We start from the raw sequence: 25,497 nt of genomic DNA, 5'->3' as shown, positions 1-25,497 counted from the left end.
TGTTTCTACACTTTATGATCTGTAACTCAAAACTCTTTAAAACTGAGAAACCACTGGACAAAGAAAAACAAATTGTATACTTGTTCATGGCCAGATGTCCCAACTAATCCTTAAATAAAAGTTCACCTACTCATCAAACATGGCTGACAACAGCCAATCAGATTTCAGCAGGTTATAATTACTCTTGTATATGACTGAGAATCATGAAATTCAGTGTTATGGTGCAGTATTCCCACCACTGTTCAGGGCTGTAAAGAGACACTGGTCAGCCTAATGTTCTTGGAAAAGCCCTGTTTACACATAATGAGCTATTTCTCAGCAACAGAACATCCGATTCTCACCATAAAGTAAAGTAAAATATATTTACAACTATATTTATGTTTACAAAATAAAAAATGTGGTCAAAACAAAATGCAGTAGTGATGGGCAAATGAAGCTTCATGAACCATTTGCTGTATTTTTTCACCGCACTAGATGGCGCTCTTGGCTTGCTTTGGGGCATGCTTTGAGCTCTTTTTTGAACAGACAGCACCATCTAGTGGAGTCAAAAAATACATCAAATGGTTCATAAGTATCATTTTGCCCATTACTAACACAGGGCGTCCTTCCCTGTTTGCAAATATTTCAGTTCCGATACACAACTGCTGATACAATACAGATTCTGATACAAGAGCTCTTTTTACTTTAATGTTAACATAATAAATTCATATTTACATATATTTATACTTTATATATTAATATTTTTAGACTAGTAAATACAGATGAAAAACTGTATGCCAAAAAATCTTGAATTAGGCTACTAGAAACATACATAAAATACTGATCCACCTCATTTGTACGTCACTGTTTTTTCATATGACTTGCGTTCTTGCACAATTGCATGCACTTTGTTTCATGGGATTTTCCACTAAATGCTGCTCCCACCTCTCAAAACTTTGTCTTCACAAAGACTGCAAATCACCACGCTGCTACTTGTTGTTAAAAGCGCTAAATACTTCCAGATCGTCCTCCTCTTATCTGATGTTCTTATGCTCCCCCTACTGAGAAGGGTATTGGGGTAAACTGGGGGGGGGGATTTATGAAGTTTCATTAAGCTTCTGTTAGACATCCCTTAAGCATCTTTACTAAAGAGTACAATTGAATTAAAATTAAAGAGGGGAGTGGGCATGGTCATGAATACCCCCCATGATGGTGATCCTGTAGCGACTGGGAGGGGGTCAGCAGGCACCAGCACTCTAAGCCATGGCTGTGAACAGTTCTGAATGTCAAGGATCAAGTTTAAATAATCAGTATTTTTTCTTCCTTCAATGGAATTTCATACTATATATTTACTACACAAAGTCAATATTTCACAAGATCTGAGTGAGACAACAGAGAACTGCTGCTGTCCATGGATTCCTCCTAACTGGATGACAGTGGAACGACACCCAGGGCAAAATATTATAAGCTTAATTTTTGGTGTAGAGTCACATTCTGCTGGTTCTGAACCCCTCAGTTGAGGATGGACCGTGGGCTGCGGTACCGCCTGTGTGCACAGGGAGGGACACAAACGCCCTTGTGACGCACACCCCCGCACACGCGTAATGGACTCCTCCGGACGCTTTCGAAATGTCTCCCTCCGACGCCGTGCCGCCCTCACCTGCTTGCTCTTGGGATCGACACTGAGTGGGATGTCCAGCAGGTGTTTGGCGGTGCTGCGCAGGAAGAACGGGTCCAGGATGCGGATCTGACTGGCCTTGCCAAACCAGAACTGGGGCGGCGGTTTCCAAAAGCCCTTCTGAACCTGTGGAGAGAGAATGGTGGCTGCGTCAGACACGTGCTTGAGGTCCTGCGGTCAACTAGGAATAACTGGTGCATTTCACCATGATAGGAAATCCCTGGCGTGCTCAACTGAACCGTGAAGGCATCACTGATGCCAGATGGTCTCATCTATTGAGGATTAGCTAAACTCCATCAAGTATATAAAGGTCGGCAATCATGCCCAAGGGACACAGCACCCTCTTTTCGTCGTAGAGGATCCCCTTTAACCAGAGTATGTCTTCTTTCTTGAAAGGCACCAGCACCATGACTGTGTCAGGTTCGTTGTCCACACTGGGGTCCGGGGAGGCCGATTCTGGATAGAAGAAGCGAATGGTTGTCTTGTTCCCCACGTCTTCCTCATACCCCCTCACAGGGCCATTGTTAAGCCTGGGAGTCGTGTCAGAAACGCAACAGAACAAATTCAGATGATCCCTACATTTGTTGGCCGTAGGCACGCGGAAAAAAAGGTCTCGCCATTTTCTAACCCCCGTCTTAGGAAAAAAAAATCCACTCGGCTCATTATCTGCAAATAGTCTAACCACAGACTTCTGCGTACAGAATAACAGCCTTCCCTTTAAATAGCTGTCCAGGCTGCCTTTCAAGGTGATCAATGAGTCACGATCACTAATACGGCCTGTTGAAGCATAGAATTAGCCTTAAGGCTGCCAGCCTGAACCACCAGAAAGTAACCAATAAAATAATCAAAAAAATGTATTTCTGGGGCATATGCAACTTGCAACGCTGTGCTGCAGATTTCATCAGGACAGAGAACAAGGTTTACTGCAGCGGAAATCTGTTACAAAACCGGCCTGTACCGGAAAGTGCCAAGGAAGGGCTGGCAAATGCTGGAAGCCGCGCTGACCCACTGCACCGCATTACCTGATCACTACATCATACTTGTTGATAGCGCCCCCTAGAGAGCTGTTCTTGACCGTGAACCCATTTCCGACGACGACACAGGTCCTGCAGTCCAGGCTGCAGAAATAACCCAAAACAAACACAAACTTAACAGCCAGTTTTTCATAGGAAAAACATAAAGACCCCTTAAAAGTTTATGCTTAAGGGATGTCTAACAGAAGCTTAATGAAACTTCATAAAACCTTTGCTGTAATTTTGGACCCCATTAGATGGTGCTCTCTGTTCAAAAAAGGGCTCAAAGTTCCTCCAGTGATTGAACAAATTCAGAACTCTGAGTGGCATTAAAAGCGTAAATCCCCAAACTGAGGTAGGAGCGCCCCCGTGCAGAACGGCGAACGCCATGCTCTCGAACACGCCAGTGCATCGTGGGTCATAATCTGGTGTGTCTTCACAGGAAGTGAAGAGAGTGCTATCAGGAAGCCGGGGCTGAAAGCTGCTGCCTAGACAGTTTCTGAGTAAACTGTCGCCTGCTTCACCGACTGTGAGACAGCATGACGGAGAAATGCCCTCTTCTCATTTCCTAATTTCCCACGAAGGCCGGACCTCGACGTTGCAGAGAATACCATGACGGCCTGCAAGAAGCTCATCCACTGTGGGAAAGGCGATTGCAAGGAGTCTTTGTCTCACCTCTGGACACTCTCTGGCATGTCGTAGTTGGACATGATGGCCAGAACCTTCAGGATAAGCATCTCTGCAAGAAGCACAGGGTACAACCTGATTCCCCTGCACTGAGGTCAGATATCGGTATTCTATATAACATACGTGAGACTTACCATTGTTCCACAAGGGGCATCACTGTCAACTAGAGAACATTTAAAACCCACTGCTGACTCAGAAAACTCTTTGGGGTGAAATGTCAACAGAGCATGTCTGCTGAAGCAGCCAGTGAACACAGGAAAGAGCAGGAACATACCACTATCCTTAACGCCGTAGGGAAGCGGAAAACTGGAAGGGTACCGATTCCAGAAGAGGTTGTTCAGCCTCAGGAAGAGGCGCCTGTTCCTGCTCACGCTGTGTTTGCAAGGAGAGTGTGGTGTTTTTAGATATACAGATATACACATACAGTCCAGATATACAGAGGGAAGTGTTGTCGGTATCTGTGTTCAACATCGGATGAAAAACATCATGGTCAGCTGATTCTGCACATTTCATAAACGTTCCAGTCGTGCATCCTGCATTGTAAAAGCATCACAAGTCCATCGCACGCAGGGTTGGTCAATCTCATAGGTGGTCATCTGGGGCACCATCTTCTGAAGGGGCACCGAAATAACAAACCCCCCCCCCACCCCTCCCCCATCCAGCGCTGATCACACACAAGCATCCATGAGGAACGCTACCTGTGTTTAATTCCATTTGGTCGATACTTTTATGCAAAAGATCTCCCTGGTTAAATAAGCTATTCAATGCTGTGTGTGTGTGTGTGTGTGTGTGTTGGGGGGGGGGGGGGGGCAGGGGGTACTGACTTGAAGCTTAGGCTGTCCCATCTCCTCGAGAAGTCACACAGGATTCTGTCCGAGGTTGGCGTTTGGCTGGTGATTCCGTAGCTGCGAGGAAAGTGAGATGACAGTCACAAGAGTTAAAGGGGCGGGGACTGCCATACCCACGACCACGGTGACTGAGCGTCAAAGCGACCGACTGTAACTGGGCCCCGAAACAACCCGCCGATCTCGAATCCAGAGATGGAATTAGTTTCATCACCGTTCCCCTACATGACCGTGAACCAGGTTGGTCCTGCCTGCATTCTGGCCCAACAGGTGGCGTCTCTGTGGAGCGGCAGCTCACCCCGGGAACAGGACGTGGCAGCAGTAGAAGGAGAGCATGAGGAGGAGCAGCGGAAGCACTATAATGGTCCATGCTGGGGATGAGAGGAGCACAGCTTACATACCATGGCAACCAGTTTCCAACCAGTTTCAGAGAACATCCTTCGTTTACGTGTGCGGAGTCACAGCAGAGAGGTCTTACTTTTCGCAGTCTTGAGGGACATCATCATGAAGTTCTCCATGCTTTCATCTTCAACTCTCTAGAAGGACAGAGGAAGGACAATGAGCTCCAGGCGTTGTCGGAATGCCAATGGACCACCACGCTTTCACTTTCCAAGTGGTGGGATGCAAGACAGATTCAGCGAGTGGTATTACCAAGAACACAGTGGAAAACCACCATCAGGCATACCAGTCAGTTCCGAATAAGGACGTGAAACTTCGTATAGAAAAAATATCTGTTTACAGCGCATTATCTGTGTGTTTCCGAATAATATATTCAGGTGCATCCCTACTATGCACATCATTCCGAAGACTGTAATCTCTGTTCTCTCGTGAATGATGCGCTATGGGTCCAAGAGGAAAGTTATTTAATTTCACTCTGTCTTGTGCAAGGATGAGATGACAATCAAACTTTGCGTGACTTGACAGTAACCATAACACACAAATAACACTGTGCAGACAGAATACTGCAGAAGATAATGGAACATTGCAAATGAACAGGTGGTAAACATGCGCATTAGTAACATAGTAAGATTCCAGTGTAGTCGGTCTTAGAGATGAGATGCTGTTTTGGCGTGCTACGGCTGGGGGTGGGGGGTGGCACATTGGGGGGAGGAGATGGCAGCAGGCAGGAAGGATCCCCAGTAACATCAGAAACCTGAGTCTTAAATGTCTTCTGAGGAACAGGAAAGCCATTACACCCGTCAGATGGGGAAACACCCTGTCCCCCAAAAATTCACCCGAGGCTATTAAGGCCTGACATGCCGGACACACAAAGCAAATTCAACAGGAAGGACGGTCCATGTCTACAAGAGCATCAGAGCAGCAAGATGGGTGAGTGGCCAAGAGGGGGCGCTCTTTTCAGGCGGCGCCAGCGAACATAGCACCAATCTGGTTCAGCAAGGGGATTATTCATTCCTTTTTTAAATTCATTCTTCAAGTGTTTTGTATATTGTCAGCATTTCGATAGTGTGCATGAAAAAATATTAAGACCAATAACAACATTCGCAGGCGACACCAACTGCTGAATCTGGACCTGAAGCTCTTAGTAAATAAGCATTAAGGCTGATTTGGCACAAAGATTAGGTACAAAGACGAGACATACAGACCAGTGAGGCCCGGATTAAACCAGTCGGTGACTGGCACCGGGTTCATAATGCCACCAAATCAGGACGTCCCAGCCCAGGATCTGTCATCGTTTGTATATAAATTTTTGTGGGGACTGTCCATTCATTTCTATGGGGAAAACCCTAATCCCAACAATGACAACCTTAACCCATACCCAGCCCTAACCTTAACCATGAATAACCAAACAGAATAAAAGAGTTTTGAAATTTTTAGTTTTTTGATTGCAATCAGATTTTTATGAATTTTCTCTTGTGGGGACCAAAACAACGTTCCCCACAATGTCAAAAAAGCAGGTTTTTTTTATCACGTTGAAGGGACATTTGGTCCCCACAATGTAACGCACACATCATCCATCCACTTATCCACTACAAAATCAAAGAGGTTACAAAGCTATCCATCCGGTTTACTAATGCTAGTCATGTATTCTGAGTTTCCATCCTCAGCTTCTAACGTTCACACATCTATCTCGCCAATTACAGAGCCCTGCACCAACGCAGCCATGGCAAGTGATCTATAGGGTGCAAAAGGTTACAGGAAACCTGGAGGGTGAGACAGGTATCTGGCACAGCTAGCGAAGCGACTCACATTTACACATGCCTGATAAAACCAAGAGAGAGGAGATAAAAGTAAAAAGTATGAGAAATCGATCAAGGAAATCAATATTATAGATTTAACACCATTAACGTGACAGCGTGCAGGAAGTAAGATGCAGTAAAATCGTGGGGAACTCACTTGTTTGACCACAAAGCCCGACAAATATTTACAGTATCTTCACCACCATCTGGATGAGCCTTAGAAAACGGAGGAAGCCCCCTGTCCCTCAACGAGAATTCATTTACTCCTGAAAGAGCATTTCTATACTTCTTAGCAGGCGGGACGGGTGATAGAATGAAAGATGTCGTTATTAAACCTTCCACACGCCGCGTTTGCTTGCAGCTGCAGAAAACTGGAATGTATCATCAGATGATGCAACAGGCAAATTCGGCCTCACTTTCAGGCTAACGTACGGAAAAGAAAAAAAACGAATGGGCAGGACCGCAGTAGGACACGTGGAGAACGTCTGAGCGGGTTTCAGTACCGCCATTTTGCTCGTTAAAAGCCAAAGCCACAGATTCAAACATCCGGTTTCTGGGTGAACTAGGCAGGAGAGCGGAGAGGCACGTGTCATGGCAAAGGACATTGAACCATAATTACAGGATGCATCAGCGAATGCATGACTGGTGGTACCCTTGTGTCCTGCACACGCTCCGCTGCATATGTGGCCAAATGCAACTTTAGGTGGCAGACAAGGAACTAAGGGAGACACATACACCAGGGATTAAGGGCTAGAACCCTTGTACCTTACTTTAGTCCCCGGGGGGGCTTATTGGTAAGGTTGCCGGATTCCCCAGGAAATGTATTTCAGGCTATGGGCCAGGCGTGTGCGTGCGGACACACTCGGTACACAGGACGTGTGAGGCTGTCCATCTGTTACTAACATCACCGCGCGATGACTGTAATATAAAACCAGAACTATACAGCCTAAGTGTCAGCCTAAGTGTCTATTTTTCCACGTCGAGTACATCCCCTTCCTGAAACTGAGAAACCATGCAGCTCTGAAAATCCCCGTTCAACCCACAGTCAGGGCTGTAACCAGGGTCTGAAAAAGAGTTCACTTACAAGAAACTAATTCTATTGGTGTTTTAATTGTAAGTTACACCAACTGAATTGTTTTGATGTTGGGCGTTGACTCCCCACACCCATCCTTCACCACAAAAAACACTTTGTATCAATGGATACAAATGTGGCTCTACCCATCCCTCGATCTGTGGTACACTTTCAGATTCAGATTCAGATTCAGAATTCAGATTCAGATTCAGATTCAGAATACTTTATTAATCCCTGATGAAATTATGTGGCTACAGTTGCTCCAGGACAGTAATAAAGTAGAACAAGTTAAAATACCAATATTAAATAATACAATATACAACAAATTACAAAATACTGCAAATAGCTGTGATAGGGTGTCAAGGCATTTGTTGCAGTGTATGCCTGTGCTTAGGTGGAGCAGTTGTACAGAGAGAGAACCACAGGCAGGAATGATTTCCTGTGTCGTTCAGTGGAGCCTTTGGGTAATCTTAGTCTCTCAATGAACGAGCTCCTGTGACTGGCCAGCATGTCATGGAGTGGGTGGGAGGTATTGTCCAGTATTGTCCTGAACTTGGACAACATCCGCCTCTCCGACACCACCTTTAGTGGGTCCAGCTCCATCCCCGCAACGTTACTTATTAATTTAAAATAATGTTCACTTAATACAATTTCAGCCAAAATTGTGGAAACAGATAAAAGGGCCTGAATCAATATCAGAATGTATCCACTGACGATACTTTTAGCCATCAATATTAACTGGTCTATATTCTAATGCAAGGATGAGAATTTAAAGATGTGGTGTGTCAAGTTAAATAAAGTAATAATGAAAACAATTAAAGCAAAAGGAAAAATATCGATTTTGCAGGTAACGCTGATTACCCCCCTAATGACACTAGAACCGCCTTTTCCCGCGCCAATGAACAAATGCAGGAACTACTTTGGTGTATTTAGCCCTTTTGTTTGCGCTAATGTGTTATTAGTGTTAATAACAGCAGCTAACAACACTCCAAAAGCCGTACTGTTCATAACAGAGTGGCTGTTCTGTCCTGAAACCGTAAAGCTGGAAATTTTTAAACGTAGTATGCATTTTATAAAATGTTGAATACATAGAAGTAGTTTATTGGTGATTTCATGTTGGTCGAAGTTTCCGCTTTTTAACAACTGTACACGGTTATTTTCTATACAAATCAATTCAGGTGAAACAAAAAAAATGTACGTATTTAGGGTTGCAAACTCAGACTCTCACGCAAGAAATCTTACGCCAAATCCATATTCCATTCTGAACTTAACTGCATCCAAAATGTTACGGCAGTTTGCAAACCCTATAGACTATGGATTGCATTTATATAGCACATTTTTATATAGCACATTTTTGCTACTCTTTCGAGCACTCAAAGCGCTTCACAGTAATGCCTCACATTCACCCATCCACACTCACATTCACACGCCGGTGGCAGAGGCTGCCATGCAAGGCGTCAACCAGCTCACCAGGAGCAATTTGGGGTTCAGTGTCTTGCTCAAGGACACTTCGATGGGGTCAGGAGGACCCGGGGCCCGAACCTGCAACCCTCCTGCACCACCATCGCCCATTCTAATTTATTCTATTATTTTTTCTTAGTTAGCCGAGACATAAGCAGAACAAACCCCTTCAAAGTGTGTGCCTATACAAAACTTATCGACTCTAACTTGGTTAGCGGCATTCTGCTTCACACCAGGCCACAATACACCAAGCTATTGATGAAGGGGTTAACATGTTTAATTTCAAGTGAAAGTCACAAATAAGTAGGCCTATCACAAACAGTGTTATGGAACGTGTACGCGCCCGGAGCACAGATAAACAGGGCAGGATTCCAGGGATCAGGAACAAGGGTTTTAATGGCAGCACGCAATGAAACAACGTCACAACGTCAATGACCGGACTAGGGAAACAAACGGAAACGCGGACTAAATACAATGAACTAATGACAACAATCAGAAACAGCTGTAACACACTGGGATTCCACATGAGGTTAACGAGGGGGCGTGGCACATGAGAGGAGCGGACGATCGGGGCATGACAAACAGTGTGTCAAAATGAAATGCAAATACAGAATTTCCTTCCCTGTTTGCAGACATACATTTTCCGTTTTTGCAAACAGTCTCAAAATAAAGACAAAGATTAGGTATGCCTATTTGGTATGGCGTCAAATCAGACTCACTACAACCTGAACCTGAGCATTTGCCGATCCTGACAAGCTACCAATTACGATATGTTTAACATGTGAGCTGTTTGGCAATGATTTATAACACAATGAACCAAGTAACAATGATTCGTCCCTTCCATTGAATTCCGAGTGAGATGCGAACTTATGGTACATGGTAGTGATGGGAAAAAGGACGCTTCATGAACCATTTGCTGTATTTTTTAACCCCACTAGAGGGTGCTGTTTGTTTGCTTTGGGACATGCTTTGTGCCCTTTTGTGAACAGAGAGCACCACACAGCAGGGTCAAAAAATACACCATTTTATAAACATAAAAAAAGCTCTTGGTAGACATAGTGGAGTGAAAGGGTTTCAGGTCAAGGCTACTTCAATGAACCCGTATTACGGCATCAAATCAGACTCGCCACAAACAGAACTTCTGTTTACCAGTTAATCTATTGACTGTTTTACCGAATAGCTGATTAATCAAAAACCATTAATCTCATTTTATTTAAGTAAATTTTATTTTTACAAGGACAAACTATGTGTCATTGTAGGGCTACAGATAATGGACACCGGCTTTTTGGCAGTATTCATATCTTGCTTACGCTTAGTAGTATGTCTAAAATATTAATGAAACGAAAAGTTGTAGTACTCTGTATAAATTCAGTATATCCTTATGTTTAATAAATTCGCTTAGTGGAGCGCCGCAGACATTGTGGTCGCGCGAGTTAAAAAGAGGTTGGTGGTGGGACGAAGCTTTTTGCAGTTTAAAGCCCAAAACGTGTTTTTTGGTAAATATACTTTTCTTTTTTATTTCAGTCCACAATTTTTTTAAATGTAGTGTCTGTTTTACTGTTTTAGTTTACAATAACCGTAGTCCCAACAAGCCCAACGCGCGCACACACACACATATACAAATACTGGCACCATCAATCAACATAAAATAACCCCAGACTGTTGCCTGTTTCTCAAACACTTATTCAATGGAGATTCTATGGTAGCAGGCAGACAACTTTATGGCTTTAATAATGAGTGTATTTAGCAGCTACAAGGACAAAAGATATTAAAAGGCTCTGCATACTAATGGTAATTTAATAAATATGAACAGACAACACTTTTGGTGGTTTTGCTTATTCTGGCGGCCCAGAATAGCGCCTGTGTGTTTCCTCTCTAAATGCTCATGCAAAGTGCCAGTGCCGTTGTGGTATGCCATCAAAACAGTGCACTAAACCACCTTCTCTTGTGATAATTTGAACTACAGTAAGCCCTCGTGCATTCGCGCATCGTGATTTGCTAATTCACAGATCCGCGAAAATTTCATTGGAAACGAACTTGTTTGCATCCGCGATTTTTTTTCGCACATCTGCGAAATCCTCGAAAAACCCTACAAAAGTGTTTAAGTTTAATTTTCGTAGTAATTTGTGTTTTCATGCTGTTGCAGTGCAAGTGTTAAACTGGTAAGAAAAGCTTAGTTAATGAAGATTCTGCTGTGTTTTTGGAGAAAGTTCAAGACATACAATATAAATCAGTAAAAAAAAATCCTTAAAAAACATGGCTTTCTTATGGAAGCGTTCCCTTTTATGTACATACTGCACTGTACCTTTACAAGATGCGAATCCCATTCGCAAAGTTTATTACCTTTGGAACTGTCATGACCTGCTGAACACTGAAAGCGTTCGATTACTTATTTTACCTCACTGTGAATGCAAAAGGAAAACGGCAGCCAATGCCGTGTTCTATGAATTAGTATGGGTAACATTCCTATACTGTACTGTAAATGTGCTAGTGTGACAAATATCCGTTAGGCGATACTGTACTCTATTTTTACATCAAACATTTGCTTTTTAAAGGTAATGTATTAGGCTAACTTTTAAGTTAAAGTCTTTTGGGAGCATATTTAGGGTTTAAACTAGAGAAATAAGCACATATTACCATTTTTAGTGGCTCTACCAAACATCCGCGAAACCTCCTCATTCACGACGGGTTCTGGAACGTAACCACGCCAATGTCCGAGGTCTTACTGTACTCCCATAATTACACAGTGGTATTAAAGGTAAACAGAATATGAATGTTAATGAACAAAAAAAATCTACAACCCTTTGATGTTTATAACATTGCTCTTAAAACAGAAGGCGAATGTTTATGAACAAAAAAAAAATCTAAATCTAAAACCTATTTGGGATATGGCTCCAAAAGGGGGTCTGAACAAACTGGAAAGCAGACTAAACTTAAGACCATTAACTAATCACACTAAGGAACTAAGAGATCGTGGGAAATAGGACTAGAAACAAGTTAGGTAACACCAAGCGGAGCAGGGGCGTCGCACCCGTGGGGGATGTGGGTGTTTTAACACCTACACTTTTCCCGGTGAGAGGGTTCAACACCCACACTTTTTCTACAGTTTTCCCGCAGTTTTGAACAAATGCCTTCGCATTCGCTCCTCCGTTTCTCTGGCCGCTCTGTGTCTACGCTCGCTTCAGCTCTCCTCTCCCCTCCCTCTCAAACATGACACCGGCTGATGATTGGCTGTTCTGCCTTAAGTCTTGCCTCTCTTGGTGTATTAGATTTATCGGTCAGCTCGTGCAGAGGAGGCGGGAACTTATGGTTGTTATGATTATTTACATCTCCGTTTTCCAGGTACTTTCCCAGATAGCAATCGTTATTGATTCAACATTGAATTATGGTCAGAAAGTTTGTTTTGTGGTTGAAGTTACAACTTCAACTTTAAATCAACATTTTTACAACAACAATTTCTATGTTGAAAATGAGCCATTGAATCAATGTTGACTAAGGGTCCTGTTTTCAACATTGAAACTTTGGAATACGTTATACCCATAGCAGAGAAGCAGAATCACTTCATTGTTTTAAAAAGCTTTTTAAAATCACATTTCACTTTATTGTAAAGTACTTTGAGTTGCATTTCATGTATGAAAGGTGCTATATAAATAAAGCATCTTCTTTTTCTCTTTAAACAAAGCAGTTTTTCCACTGCAATGCATGCAACATATTTGGATAATTAAGCAATTAAAATGATGTGGAGAACTTTTAAAAGTCGCTCTTAAAGGGAAAACACCGACATTAAATTACCAACGGAAATTAAAGGCTTGCGCTGTGCATCCCTGTTTTTATATAGCGAACTGGGTCACACCGTTTTTTGGTGCGGGGGGCGTATTATACACGTAGTTGTAGATAAATCACAGTTTTTTTAAATACATGAAAATAGTCATCTAAAGGTCATCTCTGGACAGAGACTGAACCGAAGAAGGAGCGCGCGGCCCACTGTTCGGAATGTCCCATACTTTAAACCAGGGGTGTCAAACATACGGCCCGCGGGCCGAATACGGCCCACTATGGTGTCCAATACGGCCCGCGGGATGATTTGAACAATAGTATTAAATATCAAATCTTTTTTATTATCATCATTATTATTAGTAGTAGTAGTGTTAAAAAGGAATGAGTGTTAATGAACAGTTCCTGAGGACTTGTTAAATGCAGTTTTACAGAATATAGTGCATTTGTTGTAATTTGATGCACTATGATTAAAAAAAAATAATAATAAATTCGGCCCGCACATGGTCACATTTTCTTCTCATCCGGCCCTCACCCTAAAATGAGTTTGACACCCCTGCTTTAAACCTTACCCGCCAGCGCCATCGCGCATTCACGCCATCATTGTCTTTGAGGCTGCGAAGAGAGAGTGAGTTAAATTTGAAACTTATTCTTATACTGGCCGGTTCTGTGAATAAAAAAAAACTGCTGTTATTGGGGCTGAGATGCTCCTCGAGCCTAGCCCGGTTGACGCGCACTTTACAGCCAGCCGGTGTCGTCAATGGCGAATCCGGTGTTCCGGGCAGTTCAGTTTCCTATAGGTTTCCCCTGTCGCGCGCTGATTTGTACACGGTTTCGTTGTTGTTTTCATGTCTTTTTACGAAGCTCTTGAGGTAAACAAGCCGTATATTTTAAAACATCACATGCCTTTTCGATGTTTTTTGTTTTTACAGATAATAAATTAAATTATTTAATTCGCTGGATATCCATGTGAGAAATGCTTGAAGTCTGCAGTGTGTCTTTCATGTAGTACAGTATAGTAGGAATGTTACTTTTCTTAGTTTCAGATAAGGTACAGTATGTTCGGATGTATTTCAGCAGAAACCTCATTAGTAAAACTATTGATGTTTGAATGAATATTGATCACAAACAGTTTCAATATTAAATCAATTAAAACAGCTGAAGTAATTCATCCCCCACACTTTTGAAAAGCTTGCTACGCCCCTGAAGCGGAGTAACATAAGATAGACGCTTAAGACAATGACTGACTGGGCAAATGAACAAAGGCAGGCACTTAAATACAATGATAATGAGGATTAAAAACAGGCAGGTGTGAATCATAATAGACAACCAATTAACAAGGTAATGGAACAATAAGACAAAAGTGAAATAACACAATTAACAAGACCAGGAACCAGGGAACCTAACGAACACTAAGGCTCAACCGCTCTAGGGAAGACTAGGAACATAAGGCTACAAAGAACACGATAAAAACAGGCACAATAAGGTAAATCAAAAGCGGGGACCAAAAGCAAAGACAAAGATACAAAACCAAACATATAGGGAAAACTGATAGCCTACTACTTAAGTTACAGCGATAGGTGGGTTTACGGTCTCAGGGGACACGCTCGACCCACTGAGCTATGCGGCGGTCCGGTAACAGGCGCTGACCCTGACAAAGTATGCATAACTATTCAACAAAATAAAACAGACATTCAAAATTACGATATGTATTTTTTGCCTGTGCGCCATTTATCAGTGTTTTAAAATTAAATGAACCAAGGAACAGTGATTCTTCGCCTTTCCCCTCCGTCAGCTTCCTTGCGAGATGCTAACAGAATGGTGCGATTTTAGCTCTGGATTCCGTGAACCGGGCCATAACTGGTTAAGGTTGTCATAGTTGAGATTAGGCAAATGCCCACAGAAATTAGAGGAGAGTTCCTACAATGATATAGATACCCAATCTCTCTCTCTAGCTGTGTGCGTGTGTGTTTATAAAGAAACATCCTAGCTTCCATCGTGGTCAGAGCAAGCATATATAAGTTTCGTACCTTAACTCCAGATGCTGTTCCAGATGCAGTCAGAGGAAGTCCAGATGCATGGGGCAGCGCTCGCGCGCATCCCCTCTCACACTGAATGACCAGGGAACAGGATTTAGTTTTGAATTGTTTTAGCCGGATGGTTAAAATAAAGGTGATGAAAGGAAACGTCCACTTCTCAACGATGACTAAATGGCCCTAAATTACATATATATCCAGTTACGCCATCTTTTAATGCAGCTATTTAGTGCATCAGTGCATGGTTAGTGGTGTTTGTGTCTCAAACTATGGGGCGCTCGTTTTCGTGCACAAAATACATTTTGTGCCCCAAAAAGCATTATTTAATTACGAAATCAATTAATGCCTTGCCGCATTTTATCCACCGAAAACATACATAGACTTCACTTTCTTTCCTCCACAGAAATCAAAAGGGACGTTTCAGTTTGTGCACTAAATTGTTATAGTAACACTTCACACCTCGTGCAGCCTGCACGCTGCCTCAAATGGGGACTCTGAGTCCCATCGCTTTTTGTTGCTCTGGGTCTATTTTTACTTTGACGCAACGGAACCGAAACTCCCGAAGGCTCCAGGCAGGCCGCCCCTCACCGGCAGCAGGATGATAAGCAACAGATGAGCGGCCATGCACAGAAAAGCTACTTCCAATCATTTAAAAGTGATCAAAAATGTCCATATTATCATCATATAAGTAAAACTGCATTTAAATGGGATATTAAACGGCACACAGTGAATTTAGCCTACATTTTAAATTTTAACTAAAGCACTCGCAGAGAGCCCACTGCGCATAGTGACGTCGGAATGACATCTTTAATATGTCGTTTTTGGACGTCCAATTTTGGTCCACTGAAGGGGTTGTTTTGTAACGCCAGGCGACGTTTTTTTTTGACGTCTAATGAACGTCTAGTATTGACGGCCGTGGGACCTCCATGTATGGGCTATTTACAGTCCAAATGTGGTCGTTGTGGACGTCTTATAATACCAAAAGCAGACTAATTTTAGACATTGTGTATGTCGTGTCTCGACTAAATTCATATATAAATTAACAATTTCACCATGCTTTCAATTAAAACTTAAATTTAAATAACGTATTGCTGCGACGGGCAGATGGAGGTATCGCGAGCAAAGAAACACGGAGATTACTCTGTCGGGGAACATCCACTCAATTAATAATCCGTACAAGGATTACATCAGGCACCCAAAGAGCACCAAACATAATTATATGTAAGAAACACAAAGTTGTCAAACAACGAACTGTAAGACGCATCCACGGTGGGACATTTATGTAAGCTAATTACACACGAGGATCAGACCGGGTACACACAAGACACATGTAAACACATGCGCAACAATAAGGAATTACTTTAATTAACAATAACAGCAACAGCACAACAATGGCTATTTACAACTGCACGCGGGGCATGCTGGGACATGAGCTCCGCCGGTGCTACAGTGTATACAACAGAACAGTACAGAGCTAAAGTATCATGAAAAGTAAAAAACATAATTTAGCATTAACCTGGTTTAGCAAGCTGGATGTTAATTTGTTCGACCGGGCATCAAGCTGCTGCCAGATTTTGAAATCCCGCGTTCTGCACGTGCACAAAAGTGTCCGCGAGGGACGTGGATAAAACTGTTACAGCTGCTCTGCACTACTCAGTTTTCACATGGTTTTCAGAACGAACATAAAAAACAATGCACGATATAATTTATTGTCATATCAGCGCAAATGCACATAAAATACGTACGCATTGGCATAATAATTAAATCATGTTTGTTTCGAAATAATCATCTGTATTCACATTTATTATGTTGATAACAACAATGTTGATATTTGTAAATAAAACTATATTTCCTGCACCTGTCATAGTCGTTAAAATAACGTCAAAAAAATTACGTTCAAATGTTGAATGTCATATTGACGTGCAAGTTGGGTCATGGATGGACGTTCAAATTGTGGACCTAGTTTGTCCAGAATTGGTCATTGACTGACGGACCTAATATAGACATGATCTGCACGCCTATCCGACGTCCAATGTTTAGTGGGAGTATTCCGATGTCAGAAAGAACATCTCTGGTAAGAACAGCCATATAGTTTCTGTAATTTAATACCGAACAGCATCGTACGCCTATCGCAAAAAAACAGCGTATAGGTCTGCTACTGCTGCATATATTTCCACAGTATAGCTTTTTTTTTTCTGTACAAAACTACGTTGCTTAAGTGCCCAGATATGAACACCTCAAAAGTGATACATTTTAACGCCAGTGGTACTGGGTCGACAGGGAAAAACACCACACCACGTAAAAACAGCCAAGCTATAGGCTTACTGGAAAGTCAGAAAATATAGCATGCCTCGTTTTTTTTTTTTTTTTGGTGGAATTCCTCAGAAGAAATGTTTAACATTTCTGAAGGCAAACAGCTGCTGTTTAGAGTCATACACCACACAGGTTCACCTTATCTCTTTCATTGACAGTTTCTGTGACTAATCAAAAATTCACTTCGCGGTGCTTCGCCAGAGAAAATTTTCAAGTTTACTGTTAGCTAGCAGGGCAGCGTCGTGGTCACTGACCATCAAAATGCTGAACGCTGGTCAATAAACCTATTCACTGCCTATTACTGTATTTATCTCTAAAGTGACGCACTATTTTGTGCCCCTCCAATTGCACTTTCCATTGCAGTTGTTGTGAGACTTGAACACAAGCGTTTCACTCACCTGCACATTGCAGAATGTCAAATGATGCAAAAAATAAAGTAGTAAGATTGACAGTCTCATCTGTGGCCAGTTTGACAGTGGCAGCCAGTGGTGGTCTAATGCAGTGTTTCTCAAACCAGTCCTCAGTGGCTTAGGACACCCACCTCATTTCACACACATTTCTGTGCCGCAAAGGCACCTTTAAAAGGTCGCACACATACACACATGTATGCACCAGAGTGTGACCTTCCTGGTGAGAGTCAGGATGAGTCACAAGAGCAAAGCCGGTGACCATACTTTGCAAAACATCCTGTTTCACAATACACACATCGTGAGTTTTACATGAATGTTAAAGTTCACTCTCTAAATTATGTCCGATTTCACAGACGGATTGAGCACACAGACGAAACTGTCGTGCAGCAAGCGCTCACCCACTGCCATCATTGCATTCACATCACTTTACACAATATCCAAGTGAACTATTAATTAGCAAGAGCACGATCACGTAATGAAAATCCGCCGTGGTTTCCGGCGTGGCCCCCGATCCTGTTGGTGGGGGTCAGTCATTGCTCTTGACGATGCCCCCAGTGATGCCATCCCAAACTGACCTTGGCCACAAAGTACATATTGATATAAGTATTATTAGAGTACTGTACTATAGAGAAAAGCAACCATGCCCAGAAATGAGGAATCTGGTGGTGTACCCACCATTTGAAAGTCCCCTACTGTTTGTTGTTATTTTTATGATATTAGCTAGTGAAGGCCATGAATGGAATTATCAGTACAATCTGAAACCAGCAAGACGAATACATCATTGCAGAACACTGTATTCTGCATGGGTGAGGAACTGGCAGGCAGAGAGTGTGTGGTGTTGTTGTAAGGCCTCAATCTTTAATTTTACAGATTTGGCTGGGGGTGAAAAACTACTACCTGCCCCCAAATAAATGCATAAAGAAATTGAAATTATTGAAAACATTGAAGCACTGTCAACCCAACATATAAAAAAATGGTAAATGTGTGTGACACTCCATTGCACTTACAAAGCCACTATGACATTGGCCTGTGCAGCCACAATGAAGGCGTCATCGAAGCATCGAAGCATTTCAGCAAATACGTGTTTCACAGCATTTTAGCCCTTTATAGCAAAAATTTCCAGTACTTCTGGAACGCCTGCACATGTGCACTCTCGAATGGTGTAACGGATCTGAAACCAAGACCAAAACCACAATACAACAGTTACGACCTCATGTCGCAGTTCTGGAAGATGGTACCATGATATCCCCCGCCCCCCCGAACCCCAACTACAACCCACTCCGCTGCAGCCTGTTCAGTTCCCAATTATGTCACTAATGTTACAAAAGTCATTTTTCATTATTAACACTATAACACTTGTAAATCACAATGTTATTATTCTGTTTAAAGTTAGGGTAAGCTGTACGCTATGTAAATTTCACACCTTACACCAATTTTATCGTCTTCCAGCTGAGTGTGTCACATGACTGTTTTGGATCAATCATGGCGCCTATGGTAAGCGCTAGGCTAGTTTCATTAGCTCCAGGTGGACAATAACCTTGAGATTCCAGAGGACTCCGACACATCCAAGTCAGCGGTGTGGGAACATTTTGGTCATCCAGTAGAGTATACAGTCGAACTTCGTTACAACGTACCTCGGGGGAATTAAGAATTTGTACGTTATAACCATAGTACGTTGTAACCAAGTCCCTCAAAATGAATGATAGAACACAAAATGTATATAAAAAAACTTTTAGAAAACACCCCTCAAGTAGACACTACGACATACAGCTTGTGTAGTTTGAAGAATATAATAGGAACTATATTCTTCAAACTAGGTTAATATCAGTTACTCATAGACAGCCGACATAACGCAAAATCCACTGCCGGCTTATCGTTCAAATCGCCTTACTGTAACCTAATGTCAAACCGAAATTATGCACCTGTATACGATTCAATTGGCTGAAATAAATTTCGATACATGTGTAAGACATCTGTCTTTTGTTAATTTCTTTCACTATATGTCACACAATTACCCCAATAACCACACAGTTTCAGAACTTAGTTCGCGTCGGCAGTATAAGGCTGCCATGTATAATTCTGAATTATTTCCACCTTGTCGGTCAGCGAAATACGTTTCCTTTTAGCAGGCATCTTGCTTGATATGCGGCAGCATGACACCATGCAAAACCATGAAAAAACGGGGTCTGCATGCAAGGAGTCCGGCCTGCGTGGAATGCTTCGTGAGGATAGGTTCATACAGTTCAGAGGTGTAAAGAGTACCTGAAAACCATACTTGAGTAAGAGTACAGATACCTTACTGTATAAATTACTCCATTACAAGTTACAAGTCACCAATTCCAATAAGACTTGAGTAAAAGTCGTAAAGTATCCAATTTTAAAAGAACTTAAGTATTTTACTCGTACTGAATGTAGGCTCAAAGAACACCAAGAAATGTGGAAAAAAAGGAACTATTTATTTATGAGGCTTTATTTCCTAATATAGACATTAAATTGAACACCTCAATGTTTCAAAATGGCAGAAGAAGAAAATAGAACAAAAAGTCAATCTCAGTCAAACTCAAATGTTCAAAAAAAAGGTAAAACAATAAAAAAACTAATAAAAAAACAAATTCAGAGCTGACTTTAATGGTGTCTTAAGGGCAATTCTTAAGGGCAATTCTTAAGGGTATTTCAAGCAAAAATGGAGCACTCCTAGTAATAAAATAATGACTTGAATTACACCATGATAATTATCAATATCGTTTGATATGATCATGATAAAAATATTTTTGCTATATCGCACAGCCTTAATGGATGCTACCACAGTGGCTTTGCTAACTAGCTAATAACTAGTAACCCATAGGAAGCAAGCTGAACAGTCGTTTGAGCAGACAGTAATATCTGATGACGCACAAAGTCTTTAAGTGTCAAGTCTTGTTAACTACATGGAAGCTATATTATCAGCAAGAAGGTCTTTACCTAGTTACCATAGTTTTGGTAGTGAGTCGGCTAGATAGTCAGCTAACTGATGGAAACGTTTAACCAGCAGCAAAACAACCACAAACAACCATGCGGGTCCCACAGTAAAATCTTTGTGCAGTAATTGACAGTCAATAGTGTGTCTAGCAGAAACATTAACAAACAAAATAATAAATAATAGATAGCACTGTTATTACACTGGGATACTAAAGATTTTTAACTTAATGACATAACAGGTACTACAACGATTCCGTTCTGCGAGTTCGCTTTGGCTTCCGCTTTAAGACGTGTTGGACAAGGGCGTGGCTTTCGCGGTACGAATGGGCCGGGTTGGATGTGGGCGGGGTTGGATGTCCAACCCCGCCCTCCTGCAGGCTGCAGCCAGACATACTTGAAGAAATTAGCCGTGGTAGATAAAGATCCTGACTTGTCGCACGCAATCACAATGTAGCGAGTAACGGTAAGCGTCCGTTCAAATGTAGTGGAGTAAAGAGTACATATATTCAGTCACAAATGTAGTGGAGTAGAGAGTAAAAGTTGCTTATATTTTTGATACTCAGTACAAGTACAAAGTAGCCAAAAAAATACTTAAGTACAGTAACGAAGTCCATTTACTCAAGTACTTTACACCACTGATACAGTTAGGCGTTGCTAAGCGATGTAGATGACAGGTGTTACACCATATTCTGTGACCATCATATATTGTGACCATAGGAGGCGCAAACTCCCGCGTGCACGCGCTTGTTACGCAAGTTACCTAAGTCTGCGGTTGAAAAGCGCTATCGCTCGACGCGACTCGTTTTTATGCAGACGAACCCACCAGTGTTTTAACTTTCATGACGGATACATTGTACAGCATAGTTTATGAACATGCCTTATAATGTTTAAAGTCTCATGGATAATGCGTACAATCCATGAATAGAGTAAAGTTAAATTGCATAGTCGGTGTGCATTCTAAATGTAATTTTTACGACGGTAATCTGATTTTACACGCCAATACAGTGGCTAATTAAAATAAAGCGAGAGTTTCAACAATGGGACACATATAGGTCGTACGTGGAATATTACCACTAAAATGTCAACTTAGAAAATAGCAAATATGTGCGTGTGTATGTGTGTGTGTACATATATTTATTTTTTTTAAAATGTGTATTATACATTTATAACATTCATGCTCAAAGTCATCACCTGAAAAAGATTTGTTTGATCCAATATGTTTTTGCATGATTTATGCCAGGGTCACATAATATGATAGCAGCCATCACAAATGGTGACTTGTATGCCAGGGACTGCCTGCTGATTAGAACCTTAAAAAGTCTCCTGATTATGAAATGTTCATGCTCAAAGTCATCACCTGAAAAAGATTTGGTTGATCCAATATGTTTTTGCATGATTTATGCCAGGGTCACATAATATGATAGCAGCCATCACAAATGGTGACCTGTATGCCAGGGACTGCCTGCTGATTAGAACCTTAAAAAGTCTCCTGATTATGAAATGTTCATGCTCAAAGTCATCACCTGAAAAAGATTTGGTTGATCCAATATGTTTTTGCATGATTTATGCCAGGGTCACATAATATGATAGCAGCCATCACAAATGGTGACCTGTATGCCGGGGACTGCCTGCTGATTAGAACCTTAAAAAGTCTCCTGATTATGTAATGTATTACAAAGGTTTGATTGTCCCATCATATTTTTGCTAGGGTCACATAATATGATAGCAGGAGACCACACTCTCAGGGGTTGCCAATACATTCCAGCTACAAAATCTGTCTTAAATACCAGTACATAAAATCTCCACTTAAGTATTCTGTGCATCACAAGTTTTTTAAGAGTTACAGCAGAGTGACACCCTCTCCCAAGTCCCAGTTAGTAATCACATTTAACAGGTAGAAAAGGTGGGCTTTCATCTTGCTTTGTTATTGTACCTTTTTGTATCTGTTTACTAAGTCTGGAGACGTGTTTATGGATATCTGATTGCTATTATTACAGAAAAATAGGCATAGTTGTTGGAGCTACAATTTTGCAGAACAATACACTGTTACATCTATATGTACTAGCATTACTAGAATTAAGAATAAAACACATATAATTGTTAATAAATTTCAGAACATCCAAAAATAAACTTTATTCTGAACTTGAATTATCAACAAACTGAATTTAAAATATGAACAAAGTATTTACAACTTAAATCAAAAGAAAATCAAAATTTATTAACATGCCAGACAGCAGTACTCTTTTGAAGTATCTGTTGTCCCAACACAGGTCAGGTGGTACCACCTTCCACATGCATCACACTGGATCTGTAAGCAAAAAGCATGTATTGAGTAGGGTTTATTTCATTTCTTCATTATTTCATTTTTTCTGTACAAATAATTTTTGCAAATATAAGAACATAAGAAATTTACAAACGAGAGGAGGCCATTCGACCCTTAACTAATAGCTCAGAGTTGTTAAAATCCTATCTAGCTCTGATTTAAAGGAACCCATGGTTTTAGCTTCCACTACACTAGCAGGAAGACTATTCCATACTCTAACTACACGCTGTGTAAAGAAGTGCTTCCTCAAATTTGTTTTAAAATGTTCTCCCGCTAATTTCCACTCATGGCCACGAGTTCTAGTATTTAGTTATAAACTCTGGGTTCACCATTTCTGTAATAGAGCATGTATTTATATTATGAATGTTATAAATGTATAATACACATTTTAAAAAAAATAAATATATGTACACACACACATACACACGCACATATTTGCTATTTTCTAAGTTGACATTTTAGTGGTAATATTCCACGTACGACCTATATGTGTCCCATTGTTGAAACTGTCGCTTTATTTTAATTAGCCACTGTATTGGCGTGTAAAATCAGATTACCGTCGTAAAAATTACATTTAGAATGCACACCGACTATGCAATTTAACTTTACTCTATTCATGGATTGTACGCATTATCCATGAGACTTTAAACATTATAAGGCATGTTCATAAACTATGCTGTACAATGTATCCGTCATGAAAGTTAAAACACTGGTGGGTTCGTCTGCATAAAAACGAGTCGCGTCGAGCGATAGCGCTTTTCAACCGCAGACTTAGGTAACTTGCGTAACAAGCGCGTGCACGCGGGAGTTTGCGCCTCCTATGGTCACAATATATGATGGTCACAGAATATGGTGTAACACCTGTTACACCCGATTCTGAATTGTGCGCGCGCTCGGAAGATGAGGCTGTACGTTGTAACGAAGGTCAATTTGCCTATTTTCCTCTGAAAATCATACGTTATATCGAAGTTTACGCTGTAAAGATGTACGTTCTAAGCGATACCGGCAAATGGAATAATGCATTACGCGAATTCGGGACATCGAAATTTGAACGTTGTATTGGTGTAAACGTTATAAACGGGGTACGTTGTAACGAGGTTCCACTGTAGCAGTTTATTTATTTTTAAAATTAATTTTGTTTGTATAGTTATTTTATCTGAAGTGAAGTCAATCTAACATGTGCTTTAGCAGTCTTCTGTTTAATGTTTCAATTCTTCCCCGTTTTTTCATATTCACCCCCCCCCCTGCATTAAATGATCTAGATTAATAAGGTAATTAAGGTAATGTTTTTATTTTTATTTCTTTAACATCTGAAAAGGGAGGCAGCAAACAGGTATAATACTCCCCAAAGTAAATTTGCTTCTGGACTGAACAGGAGCTAGATCATTTTTAAGCAAACAGTTCATTTAACAGAACTCTTATAGGGTTGGGAATTATCATCGGTCTTAAGACTGAACACAAGCTCTCATTCCCTTACAGGCTCCATGTCCTCCTAATCCTGTTTGTTCTATTGGATTTGGACAGAGCAGCTTCTCATAAAAACCAGGTCCTCTCCTCTTGGGGGATACATGACCTGTTCATGAGCACGAGGCTGGAACTCATGGAGCAAGAGCACGTGTGCATCCGCAAGTTCATGCCTGTAAGTCAGCAGCGCTGCTAATCGCCAAGGCAACTTTCACAATAAGCTCATTCATCGGCTGCAGAAAGAAGAATCTAGACCAGTGTCTCCCAATCCAGTCCTCGGGGACCCACAGACAGTCCATGTCTCCTACTGGGAACTGGGAGGGAGCAAAAATGTGGACTGTCTTGCAAGGAACTTGGAGCGAGTAAAAACATGGCCCAACTGTGGATTCCTGAGGAGCCGATTGGGAAGCACTGCTCTAGACAATGAGGAAAGCATTCTGCGATTTGTATTAGTGTGGTGATGGCAAATCTTTGTCATTTTACTGTTTTCTTCTGGTACACCTATAATTTATCATAACTAAAATTAGCTCTACAAAGAACCGAACCCAAAACATGATACTACAGAAACAGGGTCGGCATTAAGGTGGGAGGGGGGGCATTGCAGAACATGCCCCCTTAAATGTGCCATTGTACACCCCCAGTGCAAACCACTAAGGACCCCCCCCCCCTTCCTCTGCTGCCCCCTGCAGGATGGGCTCCCCCTTTGAATCTGGTTCCTCCCAAGGTTTCTTCCTTCTGGGGAGTTTTTCCTTGCCACTGTAGCCTCTGGCTTACTCACTGGGGGCTTTGGGCAGGGATAATGCAAAAAGCCTTGAAACAATGTATTGTTGTGAAAATGTGCTATACAAATAAAATTAAACTGCGCTGAAAATGGCTTACAGGTTAAAATATCACAATTGGCGATTTTTGTTTTATTTTCTTGAAGAGTAATATCTTAAAATGAGGGTGCAGTTATTAAGGACACTTTCAATGGTTGTCAGCCATTTGCCAAATAGGTTTTAGATGTTTTTTTGTTCATAAACATTCACTTACGGTTTTCAAAGCAACGTCATGAACTGATTAAAAAAATCAGTTATATGCTGATATAGACAAGATCCCATCACAAACTTGGCAGACATAGGGGAGTGAAAGGATTTTATGTCAAAGTCACTTTATTTGACCCACGCAACACAGATTTAGCCATGATTTATATAGATATATGGTTCCTGTAGAGGTTGGCTGCCGGGATTTTGTGACCCTGTCAACCATCAGGCTGCTGAAAAGGCTGGGAGTCCAAAGGCAGCCCC

The 25,497-nt window shown here is 41.5% G+C and overlaps 1 protein-coding gene across 9 annotated transcripts in view; it reads right to left on the bottom strand.

Annotated features, from left to right (window-relative positions):
• LOC111860809 (CMP-N-acetylneuraminate-beta-galactosamide-alpha-2,3-sialyltransferase 4-like) overlaps window positions 1-25,497 on the bottom strand; it is a 35,589-nt gene that overhangs the window by 1,163 nt on the left and 8,929 nt on the right. For 2 of the 9 annotated variants that reach the window (XM_023844833.2, XM_023844832.2), the window contains exons 2-10: window positions 14,738-14,818; window positions 4,681-4,738; window positions 4,501-4,573; window positions 4,182-4,262; window positions 3,632-3,729; window positions 3,346-3,409; window positions 2,680-2,775; window positions 1,998-2,187; window positions 1,640-1,783 (exon numbers count right to left, since the gene is read on the bottom strand). In XM_023844833.2, the coding sequence (XP_023700601.1) occupies window positions 1,640-1,783; window positions 1,998-2,187; window positions 2,680-2,775; window positions 3,346-3,409; window positions 3,632-3,729; window positions 4,182-4,262; window positions 4,501-4,573; window positions 4,681-4,738; window positions 14,738-14,818 (885 nt within the window). Of the gene's footprint in view, window positions 1-1,639; window positions 1,784-1,997; window positions 2,188-2,679; window positions 2,776-3,345; window positions 3,410-3,631; window positions 3,730-4,181; window positions 4,263-4,500; window positions 4,574-4,680; window positions 4,739-6,557; window positions 6,830-14,737; window positions 14,819-15,202; window positions 15,227-16,259; window positions 16,362-17,454; window positions 17,652-25,497 lie in introns of those variants that run through there. The other 7 variants (XM_023844836.2, XM_023844835.2, XM_023844831.2 and 4 more) reach the window with 6 other exon arrangements.

The sequence above is a fragment of the Paramormyrops kingsleyae genome, chromosome 24 (genome assembly GCF_048594095.1).
Source record: "Paramormyrops kingsleyae isolate MSU_618 chromosome 24, PKINGS_0.4, whole genome shotgun sequence".
NCBI classification, from domain to species: domain Eukaryota; kingdom Metazoa; phylum Chordata; class Actinopteri; order Osteoglossiformes; family Mormyridae; genus Paramormyrops; species Paramormyrops kingsleyae.
The sequence above is the reverse complement of the archived record's forward strand: the minus strand, read 5'-3'. Positions and strand labels throughout refer to the sequence as shown.